The sequence below is a fragment of the Anomaloglossus baeobatrachus genome, chromosome 8, assembly GCF_048569485.1.
Source record: "Anomaloglossus baeobatrachus isolate aAnoBae1 chromosome 8, aAnoBae1.hap1, whole genome shotgun sequence".
Classification (NCBI taxonomy): Eukaryota; Metazoa; Chordata; class Amphibia; order Anura; family Aromobatidae; genus Anomaloglossus; species Anomaloglossus baeobatrachus.
In genome coordinates this window covers 207603675-207627366 of record NC_134360.1, presented here as the reverse complement: position 1 = coordinate 207627366, position 23692 = coordinate 207603675, and the positions used below count along the sequence as shown (strand labels likewise).

General features: G+C 49.1%; 2 protein-coding genes across 2 annotated transcripts in view; one reads left to right on the top strand and one right to left on the bottom strand.

Annotated features, from left to right (window-relative positions):
* Positions 1-18377, bottom strand: part of TTC4 (tetratricopeptide repeat domain 4) — a 75771-nt gene extending 57394 nt beyond the window's left edge. The window contains exons 1-4 of the mRNA XM_075320111.1: positions 18296-18377; positions 15729-15838; positions 15375-15480; positions 2469-2630 (exon numbers count right to left, since the gene is read on the bottom strand). Coding sequence (XP_075176226.1) covers positions 2469-2630; positions 15375-15480; positions 15729-15833 — 373 coding nt within the window. The 5' untranslated portion in view covers positions 15834-15838; positions 18296-18377. The remainder of the gene's footprint in view (positions 1-2468; positions 2631-15374; positions 15481-15728; positions 15839-18295) is intronic.
* A 41-nt stretch (positions 18378-18418) lies between these two features.
* PARS2 (prolyl-tRNA synthetase 2, mitochondrial) lies at positions 18419-22698 on the top strand. Its single transcript, XM_075320110.1, is given in 3 exon segments — positions 18419-18448; positions 18450-18495; positions 21269-22698. Coding segments are annotated over 3 exon segments (1473 nt in total). The 3' UTR covers positions 22666-22698.
* Positions 22699-23692: the final 994 nt, after the last annotated feature.

The following is a 23692-nucleotide window of genomic DNA, read 5'->3' as shown; positions in this document are numbered from 1 at the left end:
GCATGGGACATTGTGAGGCGGGAGCAGCATGCATGGGACATTGTGAGGAGGGAGCAGCATGCATGGGACATTGTGAGGAGGGAGCAGCATGCATGGGACATTGTGAGGAGGGAGCAGCATGCATGGGACATTGTGAGGCGGGAGCAGTATGCATGGGACATTGTGAGGAGGGAGCAGCATGCATGAGACATTGTGAGGAGGGGGCAGCATACATGAGACATTGTGAGGAGGGAGCAGCATTCATGGGACATTGTGAGGAGGGAGCAGCATGCATGGGACATTGTGAGGAGGGGCAGCATGCATGGGACATTGTGAGGAGGGAGCAGCATGCATGGGACATTGTGAAGAGGGGGCAGCATGCATGGGACATTGTGAGGAGGGGGCAGCATGCATGGGACATTGTGAGGAGGGGGCAGCATGCATGGGACATTGTGAGGAGGGGGCAGCATGCATAAGACATTGTGAGGAGGGGGCAGCATGCATAAGACATTGTGAGGAGGGGGCAGCATGCAAGGGACATTGTGAGGAGGGGGCAGCATGCAAGGGACATTGTGAGGAGGGAGCAGCATGCATGGGACATTGTGAGGAGGGGGCAGCATGCAAGGGACATTGTGAGGAGGGGGCAGCATTCATGGGACATTGTGAGGAGGGGGCAGCATGCATGGGACATTGTGAGGAGGGGGCAGCAAGCATGGGACATTGTGAGGAGGGAGCAGCATGCATGGGACATTGTGACGAGGGGGCAGCATGCATGGGACATTGTGAGGAGGGGGCAGCATGCATGGGACATTGTGAGGAGGGGGCAGCATGCATGGGACATTGTGAGGAGGGGGCAGCATGCATGGGACATTGTGAGGAGGGGGCAGCATGCATGGGACATTGTGAGGAGGGGGCAGCATGCATGGGACATTGTGAGGAGGGGGCAGCATGCATGGGACACTGTGAGGAGGGGGCAGCATGCATGGGACACTGTGAGGAGGGGGCAGCATGCATGGGACACTGTGAGGAGGGGGCAGCATGCATGGGACACTGTGAGGAGGGGGCAGCATGCATGGGACATTGTGAGGAGGGGGCAGCATGCATGGGACATTGTAAGGAGGGGGCAGCATGCATGGGACATTGTGAGGAGGGGGCAGCATGCATGGGACATTGTGAGGAGGGGGCAGCATGCATGGGACATTGTGAGGAGGGGGCAGCATACATGAGACATTGTGAGGAGGGGGCAGCATGCATGGGACATTGTGAGGAGGGGGCAGCATGCATGGGACACTGTGAGGAGGGGGCAGCATGCATGGGACACTGTGAGGAGGGGGCAGCATGCATGGGACACTGTGAGGAGGGGGCAGCATGCATGGGACATTGTGAGGAGGGGGCAGCATGCATGGGACATTGTGAGGAGGGGGCAGCATGCATGGGACATTGTGAGGAGGGAGCAGCATGCATGGGACATTGTGAGGAGGGGGCAGCATGCATGGGACATTGTGAGGAGGGGGTAGCATGCATGGGACACTGTGAGGAGGGGGCAGCATGCATGGGACATTGTGAGGAGGGGGCAGCATGCATGGGACATTGTGAGGAGGGGGCAGCATGCATGGGACATTGTCCTCACATCATGCTGCTCCCTCCTCACAATGTACAGATCATATTTCATAATCGAGGAAGGTGTGGTGGATATACAGTAGTTTATAAGGGAGGGCAGTGTGGTGTTTATTAGGGGCAGTGTGACAGTCACAGTATATAAGTGGGGACGGTGTGGTGGGAATATTTTATACTCATGCTATGTTTTGATGTGCCTGTGGTGATCCCCATTGGGGGGGGGGGGGTTAGTGCCCTTCGTTTCTCATTGATACTTTTTAAAGTGTGCTACAGAGTAGATCTGCCTTAAACAGATGTCGTGTGCGAAAACTCAGTTTTACGTTGTCACTAAGGGGCGCGACCACTTAAAGTGCCTAGGGCAGCATGAAAGCAAAATACAGCCCTGGATGTGCAGTTTACATAGAATCATTTGTGGATATCTGTTATTCATTGCCTAATGCTTTGCTATGAGATATTTGATACATGCACTCGTGTTCTTTGTTAGGTGTGATATGTAGCCATCACTGGCTATTTTAGCTATACTTACATATAAACTGTTGCAGTAACTGTATTGAATGTACCACCCTTTGTGGTGCGGATCTTTATCCCCCCAATATCCAAACATATGTTATCCTATGTATCATGAAATTCTTTTACTGTTTATTGCACTGGCACTTTGTACAATAAATTTTGTACTTTGAAAATCATAATTTATGTTCTCATACCTGCTGGGTATCGGGGGATTTTCTCTGCTACTATCCCACCCAAGCTGCAAACCTGAGGTCAGACTGGGTGGTAAAGAGAGGAGCTGCATGTTTTTTATACAAAGTAGGTATATAATATGCTTTACGATCAGATAATCCTATATATTTGTCGTTGTCATCCGCACTCACCTTGATAAAACTGAGCGGCTGCCCGGTTGGTGTACAGCACCGCGTTCAGCTCTGCATCCTTACAATTCTTTTTGATGCCCTCTGTGTAAGCGACGATGGCTTTCCTATAATTCTTCTCTTTGAAGTAGTCATTTCCCTCTTCTTTATAGGATTTGGCTTGTTCTGCACAAGAAATGAGAGATTATATTAAGTAACGTGACTGCTGCACTTGGATTCAGGCTGTGTGCCCAAGTTGCGTGTTTACATGCAGTTACGCTGCGATCTGCACCGCAGCGTAACTGCGTGCGTCCTGCGTCCCCTGCACAGTCTATGGAGATTGTGCAGGAGCCGTGCCCAAGTGGCGTATTAGAGCGCAGCGCTTCGGCTGCTGCCCGAAGCGCGTGTTCTAAGAAGTGACATGTCACTTCTTCTGTGCGGTTTGCATGCTGTCTATAGGGAGAGGCAGCATGCAGAGCGCACGTTCTCTGCAGGCACCATGCGCTTCAGAACGGAGCTGTTCAGCTGCGCTCTGAAGCGCACCTTTTAGCTGCGGTGCAGAACGCACACGTGGGCACATAGCCTAATGAGTATCAATCCTTATCTGATGAGTTATAATCGAAGTTAAAGGGATTGTGTGAGATCAGAAAAACCTTGCTGCTTTCTCTAGAACCAGCGTAGTCCATCTCCATCAACTGGATCTTGTATGGCGGTGCTTGATGTTTTTTGTACGATACCAGAACCAGTTTACGGACATTAATGAAAGACTAGACATGCCACCCTAATAAACCCAACTGTAAACTACTAGCATCTAATATGTCAATTGATGTCCTGTTAAAGGGGTTGTGCATGCTACCTTTATATTAGAATATGGGCTGGTGACAGTTATGGGGACACTTAGCATAGTATAAGAGACATTAGTGAATAAATTTGAAGGACCCTGGTCCAGCAGCAACGTCAGTAGTCAATGGCCAGACAGGAGCCCTACAAACTGCCTTGTTCCTGCTACCAGCACCATAATGTAACAAATACATGATGTTGTGCCAGGCCGGCTAGTCAAAACAAGCGCCGATGTTGCTGGCAAGTAGGAGGTGGCTCACCAAAATCATGTCTGATAGCCACAGAATACTGACCTGTCTGATGGAGAAAAAACAAAAAGAATACAACTCACCTGCCAAACTCCAAAATCAATGGAAAAAGAAGGGAATTTTGTTTACTTACCGTAAATTCCTTTTCTTCTAGCTCCAATTGGGAGACCCAGACAATTGGGTGTATAGCTCATGCCTCCGGAGGCCACACAAAGTATTACACTAAAAGTGTAAAGCCCCTCCCCTTCTGCCTATACACCCCCCGTGCATCACGGGTTCCTCAGTTTTAGTGCAAAAGCAAGAAGGAGGAAAGCAAATAAATTGGTTTAAAGTAACTTCAATCCGAAGAATCTCGGAGAACTGAAACCATTCAACATGAACAACATGTGTACACGAAAAAACAACTGGGCGGGTGCTGGGTCTCCCAATTGGAGCTAGAAGAAAAGGAATTTACGGTAAGTAAACAAAATTCCCTTCTTCTTTGTCGCTCCATTGGGAGACCCAGACAATTGGGACGTCCCAAAGCAGTCCCTGGGTGGGTAAAATAATACCTCATAATAGAGCCGTAAAACGGCCCGTTCCTACAGGTGGGCAACCGCCGCCTGAAGGACTCGTCTACCTAGGCTGGCATCCGCCGAAGCATAGGCATGCACCTGATAGTGTTTGGTGAAAGTGTGCAGGCTCGACCAGGTAGCCGCCTGGCACACCTGCCGAGCCGTCGCCTGGTGTCGTAAAGCCCAGGACGCACCGACGGCTCTGCTAGAATGGGCCTTTAGCCCTGAGGGAACCGGAAGCCCAGAAGAACGGTAGGCTTCAAGAATTGGTTCCTTGATCCACCGAGCCAGGGTGGATTTGGAAGCCTGTAACCCCTTACGCTGACCAGCGACAAGGACAAAGAGTGCATCCGAGCGGCGCAGAGGCGCCGTACGGGAAATGTAGATTCTGAGTGCTCTCACCAGATCTAACAAATGCAAATCCCTTTCACATTGATGAACTGGATGAGGACAAAAAGAAGGCAAGGAGATATCCTGATTGAGATGAAAGGTGGATACCACCTTAGGAAGGAATTCCGGAACCGGGCGCAGCACCACCTTGTCCTGGTGAAACACCAGGAAAGGGGCTTTGCATGACAGCGCTGCTAGCTCAGACACTCTCCGAAGTGAGGTGACTGCTACTAGGAAGACCACTTTCTGCGAAAGGCGAGAAAGAGAAATATCTTTCAAAGGTTCAAAGGGTGCCTTCTGAAGGGCCAGCAGAACCCTGTTCAGATCCCAGGGTTCTAACGGCCGCCTGTAAGGAGGAACAATGTGACAAACCCCCTGCAGGAACGTGCGTACCTGAGAAAGCCTGGCAAGACGCTTCTGAAAGAACACAGAGAGCGCTGAGACTTGTCCCTTAAGGGAGCCGAGCGACAAACCTTTTTCCAATCCTGATTGAAGAAAGGAAAGAAACGTGGGCAATGCAAATGGCCAGGGAGAAAATCCCTGATCAGAGCACCAAGAAAGGAATATCTTCCACGTCCTGTGGTAGATCTTGGCAGACGTTGGTTTCCTGGCCTGTCTCATAGTGGCAATGACCTCTTGAGACAACCCTGAAGACGCTAGGATCCAGGACTCAATGGCCACACAGTCAGGTTGAGGGCCGCAGAATTCAGATGGAAAAACGGCCCTTGAGACAGCAAGTCTGGACGGTCTGGCAGTGCCCACGGTTGGCCCACCGTGAGATGCCACAGATCCGGGTACCACGACCTCCTCGGCCAGCCTGACGACTGCGTGTGCCGCCTTGGTGGTTGATGTAAGCCACCGCTGTGGAGTTGTCCGACTGAATTCGGATCTGCTTGCCTTCCAGCCACTGCTGGAACGCTTTTAGGGCAAGATACACTGCCCTGATCTCCAGAACATTGATCTGAAGGGAGGACTCTTGCTGAGTCCACGTACCCTGAGCCCTGTGGTGGAGAAAGACTGCTCCCCACCTTGACAGACTCGCGTCCGTCGTGACCACCGCCCAGGATGGGGGTAGGAAGGATTTCCCCTTCGACAATGAAGTGGGAAGAAGCCACCACCGAAGGGAAGCTTTGGCTGCTTGGGAGAGGGAGACGTTCCTGTCGAGGGACGTCGACTTCCTGTCCCATTTGCGGAGAATGTCCCATTGAAATGGGCGCAGATGAAACTGCGCAAAAGGAACTGCCTCCATTGCTGCCACCATCTTCCCTAGGAAGTGCATGAGGCGTCTCAGGGGGTGTGACTGACCTAGAAGGAGAGATTGCACCCCTGTCTGCAGTGAACGCTGTTTGTTCAGCGGAAGCTTCACTCTCGCTGAGAGAGTATGAAACTCCATGCCAAGATATGTCAGTGATTGGGCCGGAGTCAGATTTGACTTTGGAAAATTGATGATCCAACCGAAACTCTGGAGAGTCTCTAGAGTAGCATTGAGGCTGTGTTGGCATGCCTCTTGAGAGGGTGCCTTGACTAGGAGATCGTCTAAGTAAGGAATCACCGAGTGTCCCTGAGAGTGAAGGACCGCCACTACTGTAGCCATGACCTTGGTGAAAACCCGTGGGGCTGTCGCCAGGCCGAATGGCAGTGCCACGAACTGAAGGTGTTCGTCTGCTATGGCGAAACGCAGGAAGCGCTGATGCTCTGGAGCAATCGGTACGTGAAGATACGCATCTTTGATATCGACCGATGCAAGGAAGTCTCCCTGGGACATTGAGGCGATGACGGAGCGAAGGGATTCCATCCGGAACCGCCTGGTCTTTACGTGTTTGTTGAGCAGTTTTAGGTCCAGGACAGGACGGAAGGACCTGTCTTTCTTTGGAACCACAAACAGGTTTGAGTAAAAACCGTGACCCTGTTGCTGAAGAGGAACCGGGATCACCACTCCTTCCGCCTTTAGACTGTCCACCGCCTGCAGAAGAGCATCGGCTCGCTCGGGAGGCGGAGATGTGTTCTGAAGAATCGAGTCGGAGGACGAGAGCTGAACTCTATCCTGTAACCGTGAGACAGAATGTCTCTCACCCAACGGTCTTTTACCTGTGGCAGCCAGGTGTCGCAAAAGCGGGAGAGCCTGCCACCGACCGAGGACGCGGTGTGAGGAGACTGAAAGTCATGAGGAGGCCGCTTTGGTAGCGGCACCTCCAGCGGTCTTTTTAGGACGTGACTTAGACCGCCATGAATCGGATTTTGTCTGATCCTTCTGAGGCCTTTTGGACGAGGAGAATTGGGACCTGCCCGCGCCCCTAAAGGACCGAAACCTCGACTGTCCCCTCCTCTGTTGGGGTATGTTTGGTTTGGCCTCGGGTAAGGATGTATCCTTTCCCTTGGATTGCTTGATTATTTCATCCAATCGCTCACCAAACAAACGGTCACCAGAAAATGGCAAACTGGTTAAGCACTTTTTGGAAGCCGAATCTGCCTTCCATTCCCGTAGCCACAATGCCCTGCGTATTGCCACCGAATTGTCGGCTGCAACCGCCGTACGGCTCGCAGAGTCCAGGATGGCATTAATAGCGTAGGACGCAAATGCCGTCGTCTGAGTGGTTATGGACGCCACTTGCGGCGCAGACGTACGTGTGATTGCGTCAATCTGCGCTTGACCCGCTGAGATAGCTTGGAGTGCCCATACTGCTGCAAATGCTGGGGCAAAAGATGCGCCGATGGCTTCGAAGATGGATTTCAACCAGAGCTCCATCTGTCTGTCAGTAGCATCCTTGAGGGAAGCCCCATCTTCCACTGCGACTATGGATCTAGCCGCCAGTCTGGAGATTGGGGGATCCACCTTGGGACACTGAGTCCAGCCCTTGACCACGTCAGGGGGAAATGGATAACGTGTATCCTTAAGGCGCTTGGAAAAACGCTTATCAGGACAAGCTTGGTGTTTCTGGACTGCGTCTCTGAAGTCAGAGTGGTCCAGAAACATACTCGTGGTACGCTTGGGAAACCTAAAACGGAATTTCTCCTGCTGAGAAACTGACTCCTCCACTGGAGGACCTGAGGGAGAAATATCCAACATTTGATTGATGGACGCGATAAGATCATTCACTATGGCGTCCCCATCAGGTGTATCTAGGTTGAGAGCGGCCTCAGGATCAGAATCCTGATCAGCTACCTCCGCTTCATCATACAGAGAGTCCTGCTGAGACCGTGAACAATGTGATGATGTCGAGGGAGTTTCGCAGCGAGCTCGCTTAGGTGGTCTGGGACTGCGGTCCGTGTCAGAGACCTCACCCTGGGACCTATGAGACACCCCGGGAGGACATTGTTGCTCCAACTGAGGTGGACCATGGTGCAGTGATTCCACAGTGCCCATGGTCTGAGATACCGGTCTGGACTGCAAAGCTTCTAATATCTTAGCCATAGTCTCAGAAAGTCTATCAGTAAAAACTGCAAACTCTGTCCCCGTCACATGGACAGTGTTAGCTGGTGGTTCCCCCTGGGCCCCCCTTCGCAGAGGCTCCGGCTGAGCAAGTGCCACAGGGGCCGAGCATTGCACACAATGAGGGTCAGTGGAACCTGCCGGTAGTATAGCCGTACATGCAGCGCAGGCAGCATAGTAAATCTGTGCTTTGGCACCATTGCTTCTTGTGGACGACATGCTGTTGTGTCCTCTGAGCAATCCCGGAGGGTATATAGCCAAAAATCAATCGTGCACCATACAGTGTAAAGTATAGCATATAAGGATATAATCTATATGTACACTACTGCACTAGTGGGGCCAGCACCATAGGTGCTGCTTACCGACCGCTCAAGCGGTTGTGTGGTCACCAGAAACGCTGCCTGGGTCTCCCAGAGCTTGTCTCCCCTCTCCAGCGTCGGAAGAGCTGACAGGAATGGCTGCCGGCGTCCTGAGGAGAGGAGGAGGCCGTGGGCGTGCCCGAAAAAGTGCGGGAGTCTGGTGCCCCACTGTGCACAGTGAGGGGGGTGGAGTATGCAAAGCACGCTCCAGCCCTCAGTGCTGACGTTCTGCACAACATCTCTCCCTTCCCCTGACTGACAGGCCTGGGGGCGGGAAAAGACCGAGACTAGGCCGGAAAAGCCGGGGACTCAAGTTATAAGCGCGGCCGGCGTATAAGCTCGGTCTGCGCGGAAGTCCTCGGCGTACAAACAATCCCAGGCGCGCTGCCGTGTTGCAATGGCAGCGCGCGGTCAGGCGGTAGTCTCTAGTAAACCAAGCACACCAGCACGCTGTAGTGTGTGATGACACAAACGCGGTCAGCGCCGCGGTCCCCGGTGCACTAACACACCCAGCAATGCTGGAGTTATTCTGTGCGCGGTCCCCACGGGGACACAGAGTATCTCAAAGCAGCAGTGTCCCTGACGATACTCGGCTCCTTGTCCAGCAGATACCCCAGGTGCTGTGGATGGAGCACGGTCTCAGTGTCTGGAGACCGAATTAGGATCCCACTTCCCCAGAGCCCATCAAGGGATGGGGAAGGAAAACAGCATGTGGGCTCCAGCCTCCGTACCCGCAATGGGTACCTCAACCTTAACAACACCGCCGACAAGAGTGGGGTGAGAAGGAAGCATGCTGGGGGCCCTGTTATGGGCCCTCTTTTCTTCCATCCGACATAGTCAGCAGCTGCTGCTGACCAAGCTGTGGAGCTATGCGTGCATGTCTGACCTCCTTCGCACAAAGCATGTAAACTGAGGAACCCGTGATGCACGGGGGGTGTATAGGCAGAAGGGGAGGGGCTTTACACTTTTAGTGTAATACTTTGTGTGGCCTCCGGAGGCATGAGCTATACACCCAATTGTCTGGGTCTCCCAATGGAGCGACAAAGAAAAGAGGAATATGGTCCAGCAAACAAGTCGATTCAAATTTTTCTTTAAAAAAGTAGAAATTTATTTGGTCATGGATAAAACTTCATTATGTCTGGCAGAAGTATAGAGCAGGAGGACGCGTTTCGAATATCACATCCTTATTCTGTCTCCAATTCTGTCGGTCGAGAGGGGATGTCGGGCAAGAGACAGAACGTCGGGCAAGAGACAGAACGTCGGGCAAGAGACAGAACGTCGGGCAAGAGACAGAACGTCGGGCAAGAGACAGAACGTCAGCAAGAGACAGAACGTCGGGCTAGAGACAGAACGTCGGGCTAGAGACAGAACGTCGGGCTAGAGACAGAACGTCGGGCTAGAGACAGAACGTCGGGCTAGAGACAGAACGTCGGGCTAGAGACAGAACGTCGGGCTAGAGACAGAACGTCGGGCTAGAGACAGAACGTCGGGCTAGAGACAGAACGTCGGGCTAGAGACAGAACGTCGGGCTAGAGACAGAACGTCGGGCTAGAGACAGAACGTCGGGCTAGAGACAGAACGTCGGGCTAGAGACAGAACGTCGGGCTAGAGACAGAACGTCGGGCTAGAGACAGAACGTCGGGCTAGAGACAGAACGTCGGGCTAGAGACAGAACGTCGGGCTAGAGACAGAACGTCGGGCTAGAGACAGAACGTCGGGCTAGAGACAGAACGTCGGGCTAGAGACAGAACGTCGGGCTAGAGACAGAACGTCGGGCTAGAGACAGAACGTCGGGCTAGAGACAGAACGTCGGGCTAGAGACAGAACGTCGGGCTAGAGACAGAACGTCGGGCTAGAGACAGAACGTCGGGCTAGAGACAGAACGTCGGGCTAGAGACAGAACGTCGGGCTAGAGACAGAACGTCGGGCTAGAGACAGAACGTCGGGCTAGAGACAGAACGTCGGGCTAGAGACAGAACGTCGGGCTAGAGACAGAACGTCGGGCTAGAGACAGAACGTCGGGCTAGAGACAGAACGTCGGGCTAGAGACAGAACGTCGGGCTAGAGACAGAACGTCGGGCTAGAGACAGAACGTCGGGCTAGAGACAGAACGTCGGGCTAGAGACAGAACGTCGGGCTAGAGACAGAACGTCGGGCTAGAGACAGAACGTCGGGCTAGAGACAGAACGTCGGGCTAGAGACAGAACGTCGGGCTAGAGACAGAACGTCGGGCTAGAGACAGAACGTCGGGCTAGAGACAGAACGTCGGGCTAGAGACAGAACGTCGGGCTAGAGACAGAACGTCGGGCTAGAGACAGAACGTCGGGCTAGAGACAGAACGTCGGTCTAGAGACAGAACGTCGGTCTAGAGACAGAACGTCGGTCTAGAGACAGAACGTCGGGCAAGAGACAGAACGTCGGTCTAGAGACAGAACGTCGGTCTAGGACAGAACGTCGGTCTAGAGACAGAACGTCGGTCTAGAGACAGAACGTCGGTCTAGAGACAGAACGTCGGTCTAGAGACAGAACGTCGGTCTAGAGACAGAACGTCGGTCTAGAGACAGAACGTCGGTCTAGAGACAGAACGTCGGTCTAGAGACAGAACGTCGGTCTAGAGACAGAACGTCGGTCTAGAGACAGAACGTCGGTCTAGAGACAGAACGTCGGTCTAGAGACAGAACGTCGGTCTAGAGACAGAACGTCGGTCTAGAGACAGAACGTCGGTCTAGAGACAGAACGTCGGTCTAGAGAGAGAACGTCGGTCTAGAGAGAGAATGTCGGTCTAGAGAGAGAATGTCGGTCTAGAGAGAGAATGTCGGTCTAGAGACAGAATGTCGGTCTAGAGACAGAATGTCGGTCTAGAGACAGAATGTCGGTCTAGAGAGAGAATGTCGGTCTAGAGACAGAATGTCGGTCTAGAGACAGAATGTCGGTCTAGAGAGAGAATGTCGGTCTAGAGACAGAATGTCGGGCAAGAGACAGAATAAGGATGTGATATCCGAAACGCGTCCTCCTGCTCTATACTTCTGTCAGACATAATGAAGATTTATATTCATCACCAAATAAATTTCTACTTTTTTAAAGAAAAATTTCAATCGACTTGTTTGCTGGACCATATTCCTTTTTTTTCCACTAACCTGTATGAGGGGCCAGGGTTAATTCGCTCATCTATAGTATATACGTATTACAAATTCTCCTCCTGCACCTTCCACACAGACTGCTCTTCTGTCCATAAAACGACTGCTGATGGAGGAGCATGTGACCAGATCTGTCCATCAACCGCCTCCAATTGAAAAAGACTGCAAGCAGGAAAATTGTTTTTTTTTATTGGAGGAGGCTGTTACATTGGACAGATCAGGTCAACAGTCATATGAAAAAGTTTGGGCACCCCTATTAATGTTAACCTTTTTTCTTTATAACAATTTGGGGTTTTGCAGCAGCTATTTCAGTTTCATATATCTAATAACTGATGGACTGAGTAATATTTCTGGATTGAAATGAGGTTTATTGTACTAACAGAAAATGTGCAATCCGCATTTAAACAAAATTTGACCGGTGCAAAAGTATGGACACCCTTATCAATTTCTTGATTTGAACACTCGTAACTACTTTTTACTGACTTACTAAAGCACTAAATTGGTTTTGTAACCTCATTGAGCTTTGAACTTCATAGGCAGGTGTATCCAATCATGAGAAAAGGTATTTAAGGTGGCCACTTGCAAGTTGTTCTCCTATTTGAATCTCCTATGAAGAGTGGCATCATGGGCTCCTCAAAACAACTCTCAAATGATCTGAAAACAAAGGTTATTCAACATAGTTGTTCGGGGGAAGGATACAAAAAGTTGTCTAGAGATTTAAACTGTCAGTTTCCACTGTGAGGAACATAGTAAGGAAATGCAAGAACACAGGTACAGTTCTTGTTAAGCCCAGAAGTGGCAGGCCAAGAAAAATATCAGAAAGGCAGAAAAGAAGAATGGTGAGAACAGTCAAGGACAATCCACAGACCACCTCCAAAGACCTGCAACTTCATCTTGCTGCAGATGGTGTCAATGTGCATCGCTCAACAATACAGCGCACGTTGCACAAGGAGAAGCTGTATGGGAGAGTGATGCGAAAGAAGCCGTTTCTGCAAGCACGCCACAAACAGAGTCGCTTGAGGTATGCAAAAGCACATTTGGACAAGCCAGTTACATTTTGGAAGAAGGTCCTGTGGACTGATGAAACAAAGATTGAGTTGTTTGGTCATACAAAAAGGCGTTATGCATGGAGGCAAAAAAACACGGCATTCCAAGAAAAGCACTTGCTACCCACAGTAAAATTTGGTGGAGGTTCCATCATGCTTTGGGGCTGTGTGGCCAATGCCGGCAACGGGAATCTTGTTAAAGTTGAGGGTCGCATGGATTCAACTCAGTATCAGCAGATTCTTGACAATAATGTGCAAGAATCAGTGACGAAGTTGAAGTTACGCAGGGAATGGATATTTCAGCAAGACAATGATACAAAACACCACTCCAAATCTACTCAGGCATTCATGCAGAGGAACAATTACAATGTTCTGGAATGGCCATCCCAGTCCCCAGACCTGAATATCATTGAACATCTGTGGGATGATTTGAAGCGGCTGTCCATGCTCGGCGACCATCAAACTTAACTGAACTGGAATTGTTTTGTAAACAGGAATGGTCAAATATACCTTCATCCAGAATCCAGGAACTCATTAAAAGCTACAGGAAGCGACTAAAGGCTGTTATTTTTGCAAAAGGAGGATCTACAAAACATTAATGTCACTTTTATGTTGAGGTGCCCATACTTTTACACCAGTCAAATTTTGTTCAAATGTGGATTGCACATTTTCTGTTAGTACAATAAACCTCATTTCAATCCAGAAATATTACTGAGTCCATCAGTTATTAGAAATATGAAACTGAAATAGCTGTTGCAAAAACCCAAATTGTTATAAAGAAAAAAGGTTAACATTAATAGGGGTGCCCAAACCTTGTTCATATGACTGTATACTCCTCCGTCAATACTATGGATAGCTGTGCAGTCTGTGAGTAAGGAGGAGAACCTCTAATACTTATACAATAGTAAGTGCCATAAAATTATGTCCTACAAACACATCTGCTAAAATAAAGTGAACTATCCCTTTAAGTAGTTTGCCAGTGTATAATGCCAATGTGAACAGTCCTGTCGGTATTTAGAGGATCCTAAAAAATGATGCATCATTAAATGGCTGGACAGGGATGGAAAGGAAATAGATCCCTATTTACTGACCGCTAAGTCTAAGTTCACACTTCAGTTGTTTTAAATCCGTCAGGTCCGTCAGCAACGGATCAGTCGTTTTCAAGATGTCAACTGATGCAACGGATGTGTTTTTTACAGGATTCCTTTCACAGGAATCCTGTGAAAAAACTGATCCGTTGCGTCCGTTACATCCGTTATGCGACCGTTTTTTGACGGATCAGTCATAATCCGTTTGTGTTTGGGACAGCCCAGTGGGTGTGCCAAACATGCTGGGCATGCTCAGTAGAGCATGACGGAATCCTGCGCTGGATTCCGTCGTAAGACGGATTACGACAGAATCCAGCACCATAGACATACATTACAAGCTTGACGGATGGCAACGGATTCCTGCGGGGCGCGTTTATTTTGATGGCCCGAAAAACGTTACATTCTGTGTTGCTACCCGCTCGGCGGTCAGTCAAAAACGACCGACCGCGGCGCAGCAGATGCAACGCAAGGTCCATCAGTCGCAATCCGTCACTAAGGCTAAGTTCACACTTCAGTTGTTTTGCATCAGTCACAATCCGTAGCCTTGAGGAATTACGGAATCCTGCAAAATATTTTGCAGGAATCCTGTATTTCCCCATAGACTTCTATTAGTGACGGATTACGACTGATGACCCTGCGTTGCATCCGCTGCGTCGCGGTCCGTCGTTTTTGACTGACCGCCGAGCGGGGAGCAACGCAGAATGTAACGTTTCTCGGGCCATCAAAATTAACGCGCCGCGCAGGAATCCGTCGCCATCCGCCACACTTGCAATGTATGTCTATGGTGCTGGATTCCGTCGTAATCCGTCTTACGACGGAATCCAGCGCTGGATTCCGCCATGCTCTACTGAGCATGCCCAGCATGTTTGGCACGCCCACTGGGCTGTCCCAAACACAAACGGATCATGACTGATCCGTCAAAAAACGGACGCACAGCGGATGTAACGGACGCAACTGATCCATTTTTTCACAGGATTCCTGTGAAAGGAATCCTGTATAAAACACATCAGTTGCATCAGTTGACATCTTAGGCTAAGTTCACACTTCAGTTGTTTTGCATCAGTCACAATCCGTCGCCTTGGGGAATTACGGTATCCTGCAAAATATTTTGCAGGAATCCAGTATTTCCCCATAGACTTCTATTAGTGACGGATTACGACTGATGACCCTGCGTTGCATCCGCTGCGTCGCGGACCGTCGTTTTTGACTGACCGCCGAGCGGGGAGCAACGCAGAATGTAATGTTTTTCGGGCCTTCAAAATAAACGCGCCCCGCAGGAATCCGTTGCCATCCGTCAAGCTTGTAATGTATGTCTATGCTGCTGGATTCCGTCGTAATCCGTCTTACGACGGAATCCAGTGCTGGATTCCGTCATGCTCTACTGAGCATGCCCAGCATGTTTGGCACACCCCCTGGGCTGTCCCAAACACAAACGGATCATGACTGATCCGTCAAAAAACGGACGCATAACGGATGTAACGGACGCAACGGATCAGTTTTTTCACAGGATTCCTGTGAAAGGAATCCTGTAAAAAACACATCCGTTGCATCAGTTGACATCTTGAAAACGACTGATCCGTTGCTGACGGACCTGACGGATTGAAAACAACTGAAGTGTGAACTTAGCCTAATAGAAGTCTATGGGGAAATACTGGATTCCTGCAAAATATTTTGCAGGATACCGTAATTCCCCAAGGCGACGGATTGTGACTGATGCAAAACAACTGAAGTGTGAACTTAGCCTAAAAGAGATATTAAAAACTGCAGAAAAAGACAATGTATAGTAATATTGTGTGCAAAATGATTACACTCTATGTACACGTCCATATATACAATACCTTCATTGTCAAAGAGCATAGACTGGAGGCAGGCCAGCTCAGGGGTTTTCTCCGGGTCAATTTCATCTGGAGCTTTCTTCATAAACATGGGAATCTTCTCAAACTCCTATGTTAGATGTAGAAAATGTAAGTGACATTGCGGGATGTCACACCAGGGGTCATATAACTGGTTACATAACATATTACAGCTCCTTCCATGGTACCATATGTGTCCTGTAGGTAAAAGTGTACAGTCCACCCGAAATGAGCGAGTGAGAGCTCTCAGCCCTGTAGTGTATATCGCCCGAATCTGGTTGTGGGCCAGGACCTCTCCCTTTAGAAAATACAATCATCACTTAATATCCCGGGTCTCACCTCCTCCCAGTTGTCCTCATTGAACGCCCCCTTGTATTTCTGCGTCCGGAATTTATCCATAAACTGGTCCATGACTTCATCTTCTTCCGGCTGTTCTGGATCCATTTGATCTATGTAAAAAATAAATACAATCTTTATCGTCGGATTTGTAAAAGCCCCGTATATTAACAATAAAAGAAAAGCCACAAGGGATTAAAATTCTCCCCCCCAAAAAATATAAAGACTAGAGCAGAAATGGCAACAATATTTACCTGTCCAGGTCACAAATGAATGCATTAAGAGGACACCGTGAGAGCGCGGCTGTCGGGCGAGAGCGCGGCTGTCGGGCGAGAGCGCGGCTGTCGGGCGAGAGCGCGGCTGTCGGGCGAGAGCGCGGCTGTCGGGCGAGAGCGCGGCTGTCGGGCGAGAGCGCGGCTGTCGGGCGAGAGCGCGGCTGTCGGGCGAGAGCGCGGCTGTCGGGCGAGAGCGCGGCTGTCGGGCGAGAGCGCGGCTGTCGGGCGAGAGCGCGGCTGTCGGGCGAGAGCGCGGCTGTCGGGCGAGAGCGCGGCTGTCGGGCGAGAGCGCGGCTGTCGGGCGAGAGCGCGGCTGTCGGGCGAGAGCGCGGCTGTCGGGCGAGAGCGCGGCTGTCGGGCGAGAGCGCGGCTGTCGGGCGAGAGCGCGGCTGTCGGGCGAGAGCGCGGCTGTCGGGCGAGAGCGCGGCTGTCGGGCGAGAGCGCGGCTGTCGGGCGAGAGCGCGGCTGTCGGGCGAGAGCGCGGCTGACGGGCGAGAGCGCGGCTGACGGGCGAGAGCGCGGCTGACGGGCGAGAGCGCGGCTGACGGGCGAGAGCGCGGCTGACGGGCGAGAGCGCGGCTGTCGGGCGAGAGCGCGGCTGTCGGGCGAGAGCGCGGCTGTCGGGCGAGAGCGCGGCTGTCGGGCGAGAGCGCGGCTGTCGGGCGAGAGCGCGGCTGTCGGGCGAGAGCGCGGCTGTCGGGCGAGAGCGCGGCTGTCGGGCGAGAGCGCGGCTGTCGGGCGAGAGCGCGGCTGTCGGGCGAGAGCGCGTATCTGATCTGGCTTATGAGAAGCTATGTGGGGACAACGGGAAAGACTATTCTCCTTATTGAGACCTGACAAACCAGTCTGGCTGCCAATGAGGGGACTTATAGCTGCAATGCCCCTCTGGGAATTATTCCAATTGTCCCTCCAGTAAGGAAGGAGACAAACTCTAGCACCACCTATTGGAACTGGTTTGTCAGGTCTCCATAAGGAGAATAGTCTTCCCCGTGGTCCCCACATAGCTTCTCATAAACCAGATCAGATACCCACACTTTGCCCTGACGAGGGGCAATTACCACGAAACCCCGTGTCTGCAAATTGGGATTCTGATCTGGTATAAATCCTAAGTCTTATGAAAAGGCTTGTTTAAAAGGCCACTTTTGACTTTTAGGATTGCTACTTCCAATAGGTGGCGCTAGAGTTTGTCTCCTTCCTCAGTGGAGGGACAATTTGAATAATTCCTAGAGGGGCATTGCAGCTATAAGTCCCCTCACTGGCAGCCAGACTGGTTTGTCAGGTCTCAATAGGGAGAATTGTCTTCCCCGTGACCGTACAGAGACATGGTCTGATCATAACACATCTCCTGAGCCGGGGAGTTAGAAGAAGAAGAAGAAAAAAAAAAAAAGTGTACAGACATTACAGCACAGGATCACAAATTATTCTGTGAGGTAAAACTTTTTTTAAATGAGTAGGGAAATGTTTTACCTCACAGAAACAATTTGCAATCCCGTGCTGTAATGTCTGTATATTTTTTGGAGTCCTCTCCTGCCCAGGAGATGTGGTATGATCAGACCATGTTTCTGTACGGTCAGACACGGCTATTACACAGTACACAGCAGGGACACATATAGAAGATTATCTCAGCGCAGGAACATTTTTGTTAAACACATCCAATTGTGGAAATTAGTATTATTCCAAGATCTATTGACTAAAATGAATTTGGTTGGTGGGGAAAACCCCCTTTAAGCCGTGCGGCCATGCCATGGACTTCCCTACTGGCCTCAGAGAGCCACAGCGCAAGATAAATGTCAATGTCAGCACTCAGCTTTGTGCCCTTCTTCTTCTAAAATTTATTGGGGTCCTAATGGCCTGACTCCCACTAATTGCAATATCATGACATATTTTAGCAATTTGGGGGGGTTATTGCTGAAAACGTTTTTTTTTACAACTTCTGATCTTATTGGAGGAGCCTAATATGAGCGCCCCATGGTCCCATACTGTGCGGCGCACTCACATCTGCCATATAACGCCGCGTTACACTATATCTTCCATACAAGGAGCTGCAATAGAGTATTGGAAGCCAGCACCAACTGCAGGGGAGTCATTAAAGGGGATAATAAAGATGGACATCCCCTTTAAGAACCAGACAGGTAGCATGTAAACCAATACAGTACAATGAAATTATTGAGACACAACTACTGCAAAGTTTATCAGAAGGACTGCAAACGACAAAGAGGTACCAGATGGCTGACATGCTGGTACATGTAGTTCTCCTTTCAGTGACATGAAAGCTCCACGTGTGATAGCGCTCACCTGGTAATGTCAGCTGCTCCACTAGGTCTGCAGTCCTCCGGCGCCGCCCGACTGTCACACACTTCCGGTGTGCTCTATGGTTCCCACGTGTTCCTGGCTGTGCACCGCACTTTCCGTTCCCCCATGTGTTTCCGGTGTGCGTCTTCCGGGTTCTTTTTACCCTTGGATATCGGTGTTGAGCAGCGCAGTGTGTGATAAGGGTGAGCAGTGCTGGGAACATGGGACAAGGAGCAATGGTTCCCTGTGTGGAGTGTGTCTGCAGCGCACATGACAGGTGCAGGGTGTCATGGCTGCTGTGTACAATCCTGCATGAATATTAGCATTTATTTATTTTTCTGAACCTTTCCAATTCTTCCTCCTTTGCTTTCAATGTCTCTATAGAGCAGTATAGTGCACAATAATGCACAGCTCCTCTATGGTGATATATAGGACCGGCTTCAGGTGTGTGTGGCGCTTGGGGCCGCCTCTTTGCGTTCAGTTTTTCCTCCTTGATTGCCAAGACCCGTGACTTGTCCAAAGGGAGAAATACCGGTGACCTGCGCTGCCGAGGAAGACTTCACAGGATTCGATGTAAAGAAATAGATTGTTGCTTATTCCCATCGTCTTTCTAGGTCGGACAGACCTCTTCCTCAGGGGTACTACAGAAAAGAACATTATTATGGTTCCCCAGAGGAAGAGGTCCGTCCGAGCTAGAAACATGTTGGGAATAAACTACAATCTATTTCTATACATTGAATCCTGTGACTTCTCTCCCAGCGGCGCAGATCACCGTTATTTCTCCCTTTGGTGTATATCTACATTGGTCTATCCAACCAGCGGAGTTGCAGCAGATGGGGTATTGCTATTTAAAGCCTCATTCACACATCCGTGTAATATACACACACATTTTGAATGGTCTGTGGTGAAGACGTGTGCGTGTGGCCGTGTGTGCGGTCCCTGTGCTCTCCATGTTACATCCGGATAGCACACAGACAGCATAAAGGTCTATACTCCCCTGTCTCCAGCACTGCTACTTCCAGGTCCGTGGTGCAGTGAATATTAATGAGCTTAATGAGTGGGACCGGAAGCAAGTGACAGCAGCACCGAAGACAGCAGTGCTGGAGACAGGTGAGTATAGAAAATAATTTTATTTCAAAGACATGTATTTTCTCTGGAATGTGTCACATGGATCCCATCAGTGTGCGGCCCATGTAACATCAGTGCTGCTGGAGAAAATAGACATGTCACCGTGTGGAGCAAACGGACACGATTGTGCTCCACATGGACACACATTTGTATGAAAACATGGATGTGTGCGCGGACCCATTGATTTTAATGGGTCTACATGTGTCTGTGTCTCCGGTACATGTAAAAACGGATGTCACACGTACTGGAAACACAGACTTGTGAAAGAGGCTAAGGCTGTGAGTGCAAAAAAACCCCAAACAATAAAACCACATGCTAACTGGTAAACGCCTTATATGCGCTTTTTGTCAATCCCTAATCTAAGACCCATGACTTTTTTTATTTGTCGGTTGATGGAGTTGTATTGGGTTTTTTATTTTACAGAACAAGCTGTAATTTTCAGCAGCACTTCACACAACTTCCCAGTCTCTTTTTATTTTTTTTTATTTATTTTTTAATAGTTCAGACACAGAGCGATAATAATTGTTTAACATTTTATTTACATTTTGGAAAAAGGTAGTAGAGATGAGCGAACCCAATATTCGTTTTCGGGCTGAACACCAACCTTAAAAAAAACAAAACAAACAAAACAAAAAACAGATCGCTGTACGTATCCTGACCACTCACGTGAGCATCACTGTGCTCGGGTACGCTCGGTACTCAGCCCAGTGCGAGCCGCTTGCAGTGTTTGATCGGCATTTGATTGTGTATAGTATTGTCACTCAGCCCAATTAATTTAAACAGAGCTGATTTGTAATACCAGACACGACCCATGGATAAGAATGGGGCTATTCCATGTAAAAATGATCCTCGTGTTTTATACTCGTACACTTCCTTTAACCGCTGGCACAGACCGCTTGGTTATAGTATAGTGTAGTGTGACATATGAAAAGAGGTAAGGAATCACTCGGAGATGGAGCATATATGTTCAGCCATCTGCAGCTGTATAATGGGTGTAGATTACATCATGTAGTCCAGTATTCGATCTCTTTCACAAAAATACGGCACATTCAATTGTTTTAGCTGAAATGCAGGATCACAAGGGAAATAGGTAACATATCTCAAAGAAAACAAATATGAAATGTTTCCTGTCTACCTGCTATCCATCCTTCTTTTGATTTAAGATGATGTATAGAACAGATCTCCCTTATACAGTGTGACAGCGAACGTATAAGGACAGATGGAAGTTGCTTTAAATGTGAGTAATAGCATGGCTGTATAGGCGCTTGTTCCTCCCCAAAAACAATGTTATTTGCAGCGATCCGATGAGCTATGAGAACTCTAGCATATAAACCATATGCAAATCAGACTGCAAGTGCACTGGGGCGTGTCCATGCACTTGGAGTAATCAGCCTGTGTGCACTGACACGCCCCTAGTTCACTTCCATTCTGATTTGCATGTGCTTCTACAATAGATATCTCATGATTGGCACATTGGATCTCTACAAATAAGATATTGTTTTTATTGGGAGACAAGCACCTATACAGTAATACCGTTACTGAAATATGTAACAACAAGCTGACAGGTTGCATTTATCGTAGTGGTTCCCTACACTTTACAAAGGAAACCTTCCATTGGGGCCACCAAATTTAAAAGCTCAAGTTTTTTGGGGGGATAAGTATTTGTAGGGCTCTGGAGTTGAGTCTGACCGTTCAGTGACCATTGAGAATCTTTTTGTGACTGAGATGCAATAATGGACAAGATTGATGCTGCTGGGGGGGGGGGGGTGGGAGGGAGTGGTTCATTTTTTTTTTGTATATTTATGCACAATATAATGGATTAATGACCTTGTATGTTTTTATTCCCAGAGTTTGTGATGAGGAGGCTGCTGAGATCATCACTACCCCATCTAGTGGCCAAAAGAGCGTATGGCAATGACTCATCCAGAGTTAGGCGCCACCTGGTGTCCACGATTTACCAGCCAGGGACTCTGTGGAAGGAAAACTCGTCTGAAATTCAAGCCAAATCGAATGAGCCCTCCAGTAAGAGTCAGAGACTTATGTTCAAAGCGGGTTTAATCCGACCAAGCAGCCCTGGGTGTTTCCATTATCTGCCCCACGCTGTGCGCTCAATGGAGAAGCTCATCCGGCTCATAGACCGAGCTATGCAGGAGATCGGGGGGCAGAAGATTGATTTGGCGACTCTTTGCTCAGCAGCTCTATGGAGGCAAAGTGGACGCTGGGATCTGGTGGGAAGAGAGCTGCTGTGTCTGATGGACAGACACAATCAGGAATACTGCTTGGGGCCCACACATGAAGAGTCCATCACCAGTATGGTCGCCGCAGAGGGCGGCATAAACTACAAGCAGCTTCCTCTCCTGTTGTACCAGATCACCCGCAAGTTCAGAGATGAAAAGCGGCCATGCTTTGGTTTGCTACGTGGCAGGGAGTTTTACATGAAGGACATGTACACGTTCGATGTAACAGAGGAAGCCGCCTACATGACGTATAACAGCGTGTGCGATGCCTACTCTAATATATTCCGCACCCTTGGCCTCAAACATGTGAAAGTCCAAGCAGATACGGGTAATATCGGGGGGAAGATGTCGCACGAGTTTCACCTCCCTGCCAATATCGGTGAGGACAGGCTGATGGTGTGTGGCAGCTGTCATTTTGCCGCCAATGTAGAGACGTTGCATCCAGATGAGAAGAATTGCCCGAGCTGTAAAGGCGAGCTGGCGGAAAGCAAGGGCATCGAGATCGGGCACACCTTCTACCTGGGGACCAAGTACTCGCAGGTTTTCAATGCCATATGTCACGATGCCCAGAACAAACCCATTGTGGCAGAAATGGGCTGCTATGGCATTGGTGTCTCACGACTATTGGCGGCTTCTATAGAAGTTCTTTCTACCGAGGAGGAGATTCACTGGCCAAGTCTCATTGCCCCATACCAGATTTGTCTTATCCCCCCTAAAAAGGGGAGCAAAGAGACGGCGGCATCATTAGTCGCAGAGGAACTGTACGACTTTATACGCACAATTCCTCACATTAGTAACGAGGCCGTCTTGGATGATAGAGATCATCTAACCATTGGAAAAAGGGTAAAGGAAGCTCACATGATGGGTTATCCCCATGTTATTGTCGTAGGTAAAAAGGCTTTAGAGAGCCCCCCGCTGTTTGAAGTGCGCAATCACAGGACTGGCGAAGTGCAGTTTCTTTCTAAAGACGGAGTGTTAGACTTTATACGGGAAATTAATGTCATCTAGAATATTTTGTAACTATATGTGTAAAAAAAAAATGTATAACAATAATAAAAAAATCTTTTTTCCTAATTTGCACAATCATTTCTTCGTTAGATGGCTCTTGGTGGAGACACCGGAGCAGCGGGGGATGGAAATGGTAAGTAACACTTTTTCTTTATTTTAACCCCTTCAGCCCCGGGGCACTTTCCGTTTTTGCGTTTTTTTGCTCCCCTTCTTCCGAGAGCCGTAACTTTTTTATTTTTCCGTCAATCTTGCCATATGAGGGCTTGTTTTTTGCGGGACAAGTTGTACTTTTAAATGAAACCATAAGTTTTACCATATGGTGTACTGGAAAGCAGCAAAAAAATTCCAAGTGTGGAAAAATTGCAAAAAAAGTGTGATGGCACAATAGTTTTTGGGATGTTTTATGCACGGTGTTTACTATATGGTAAAACCGATGTGTGGGTGTGATGCCTGAGGTCGGTGCGAGTTTGTAGACACCAAACATGTATAGATTTACTTGTATCTAAGGGGTTAAAAAAAATTCACAAGTTTGTCCAATAAAAGTGGCGCACGTTTTGCGCCATTTTCCGAAACATAGTAGCGTTCTTATTTTTTGGGATCTATGGCTCAGTGACGGCTTATTTTTTGCGTCTCGAGCTGATGTTTCTAATGGTAGCATTTTTGCGCAGATGCTACGTTTTGATCGCCTGTTATTGCATTTTGCCTAAAACTTGCGGCGACCAAAAAACGTAATTTTGGCGTTTGGAATTTTTTTGCCACTACGCCGTTTACCAATCAGATTAATTGATTTTATATTTTGATAGATCGGGCATTTCTGAACGCGGCGATACCAAATATGTGTATATTTATTTATTTTTTAACCCTTTAATTTTCAATGGGGGGAAAGGGGGGTGATTTGAACTTTTAGGTTTTTTGTTTTTTTTTTTTCATTTTTTAAAACTTTTTTTTACTTTTTTTATTTTATTTTACTAGTCCCCCTAGGGGGCTATAGCGATCAGCAATCCGATTGCTGATCGCTATCTGCTGA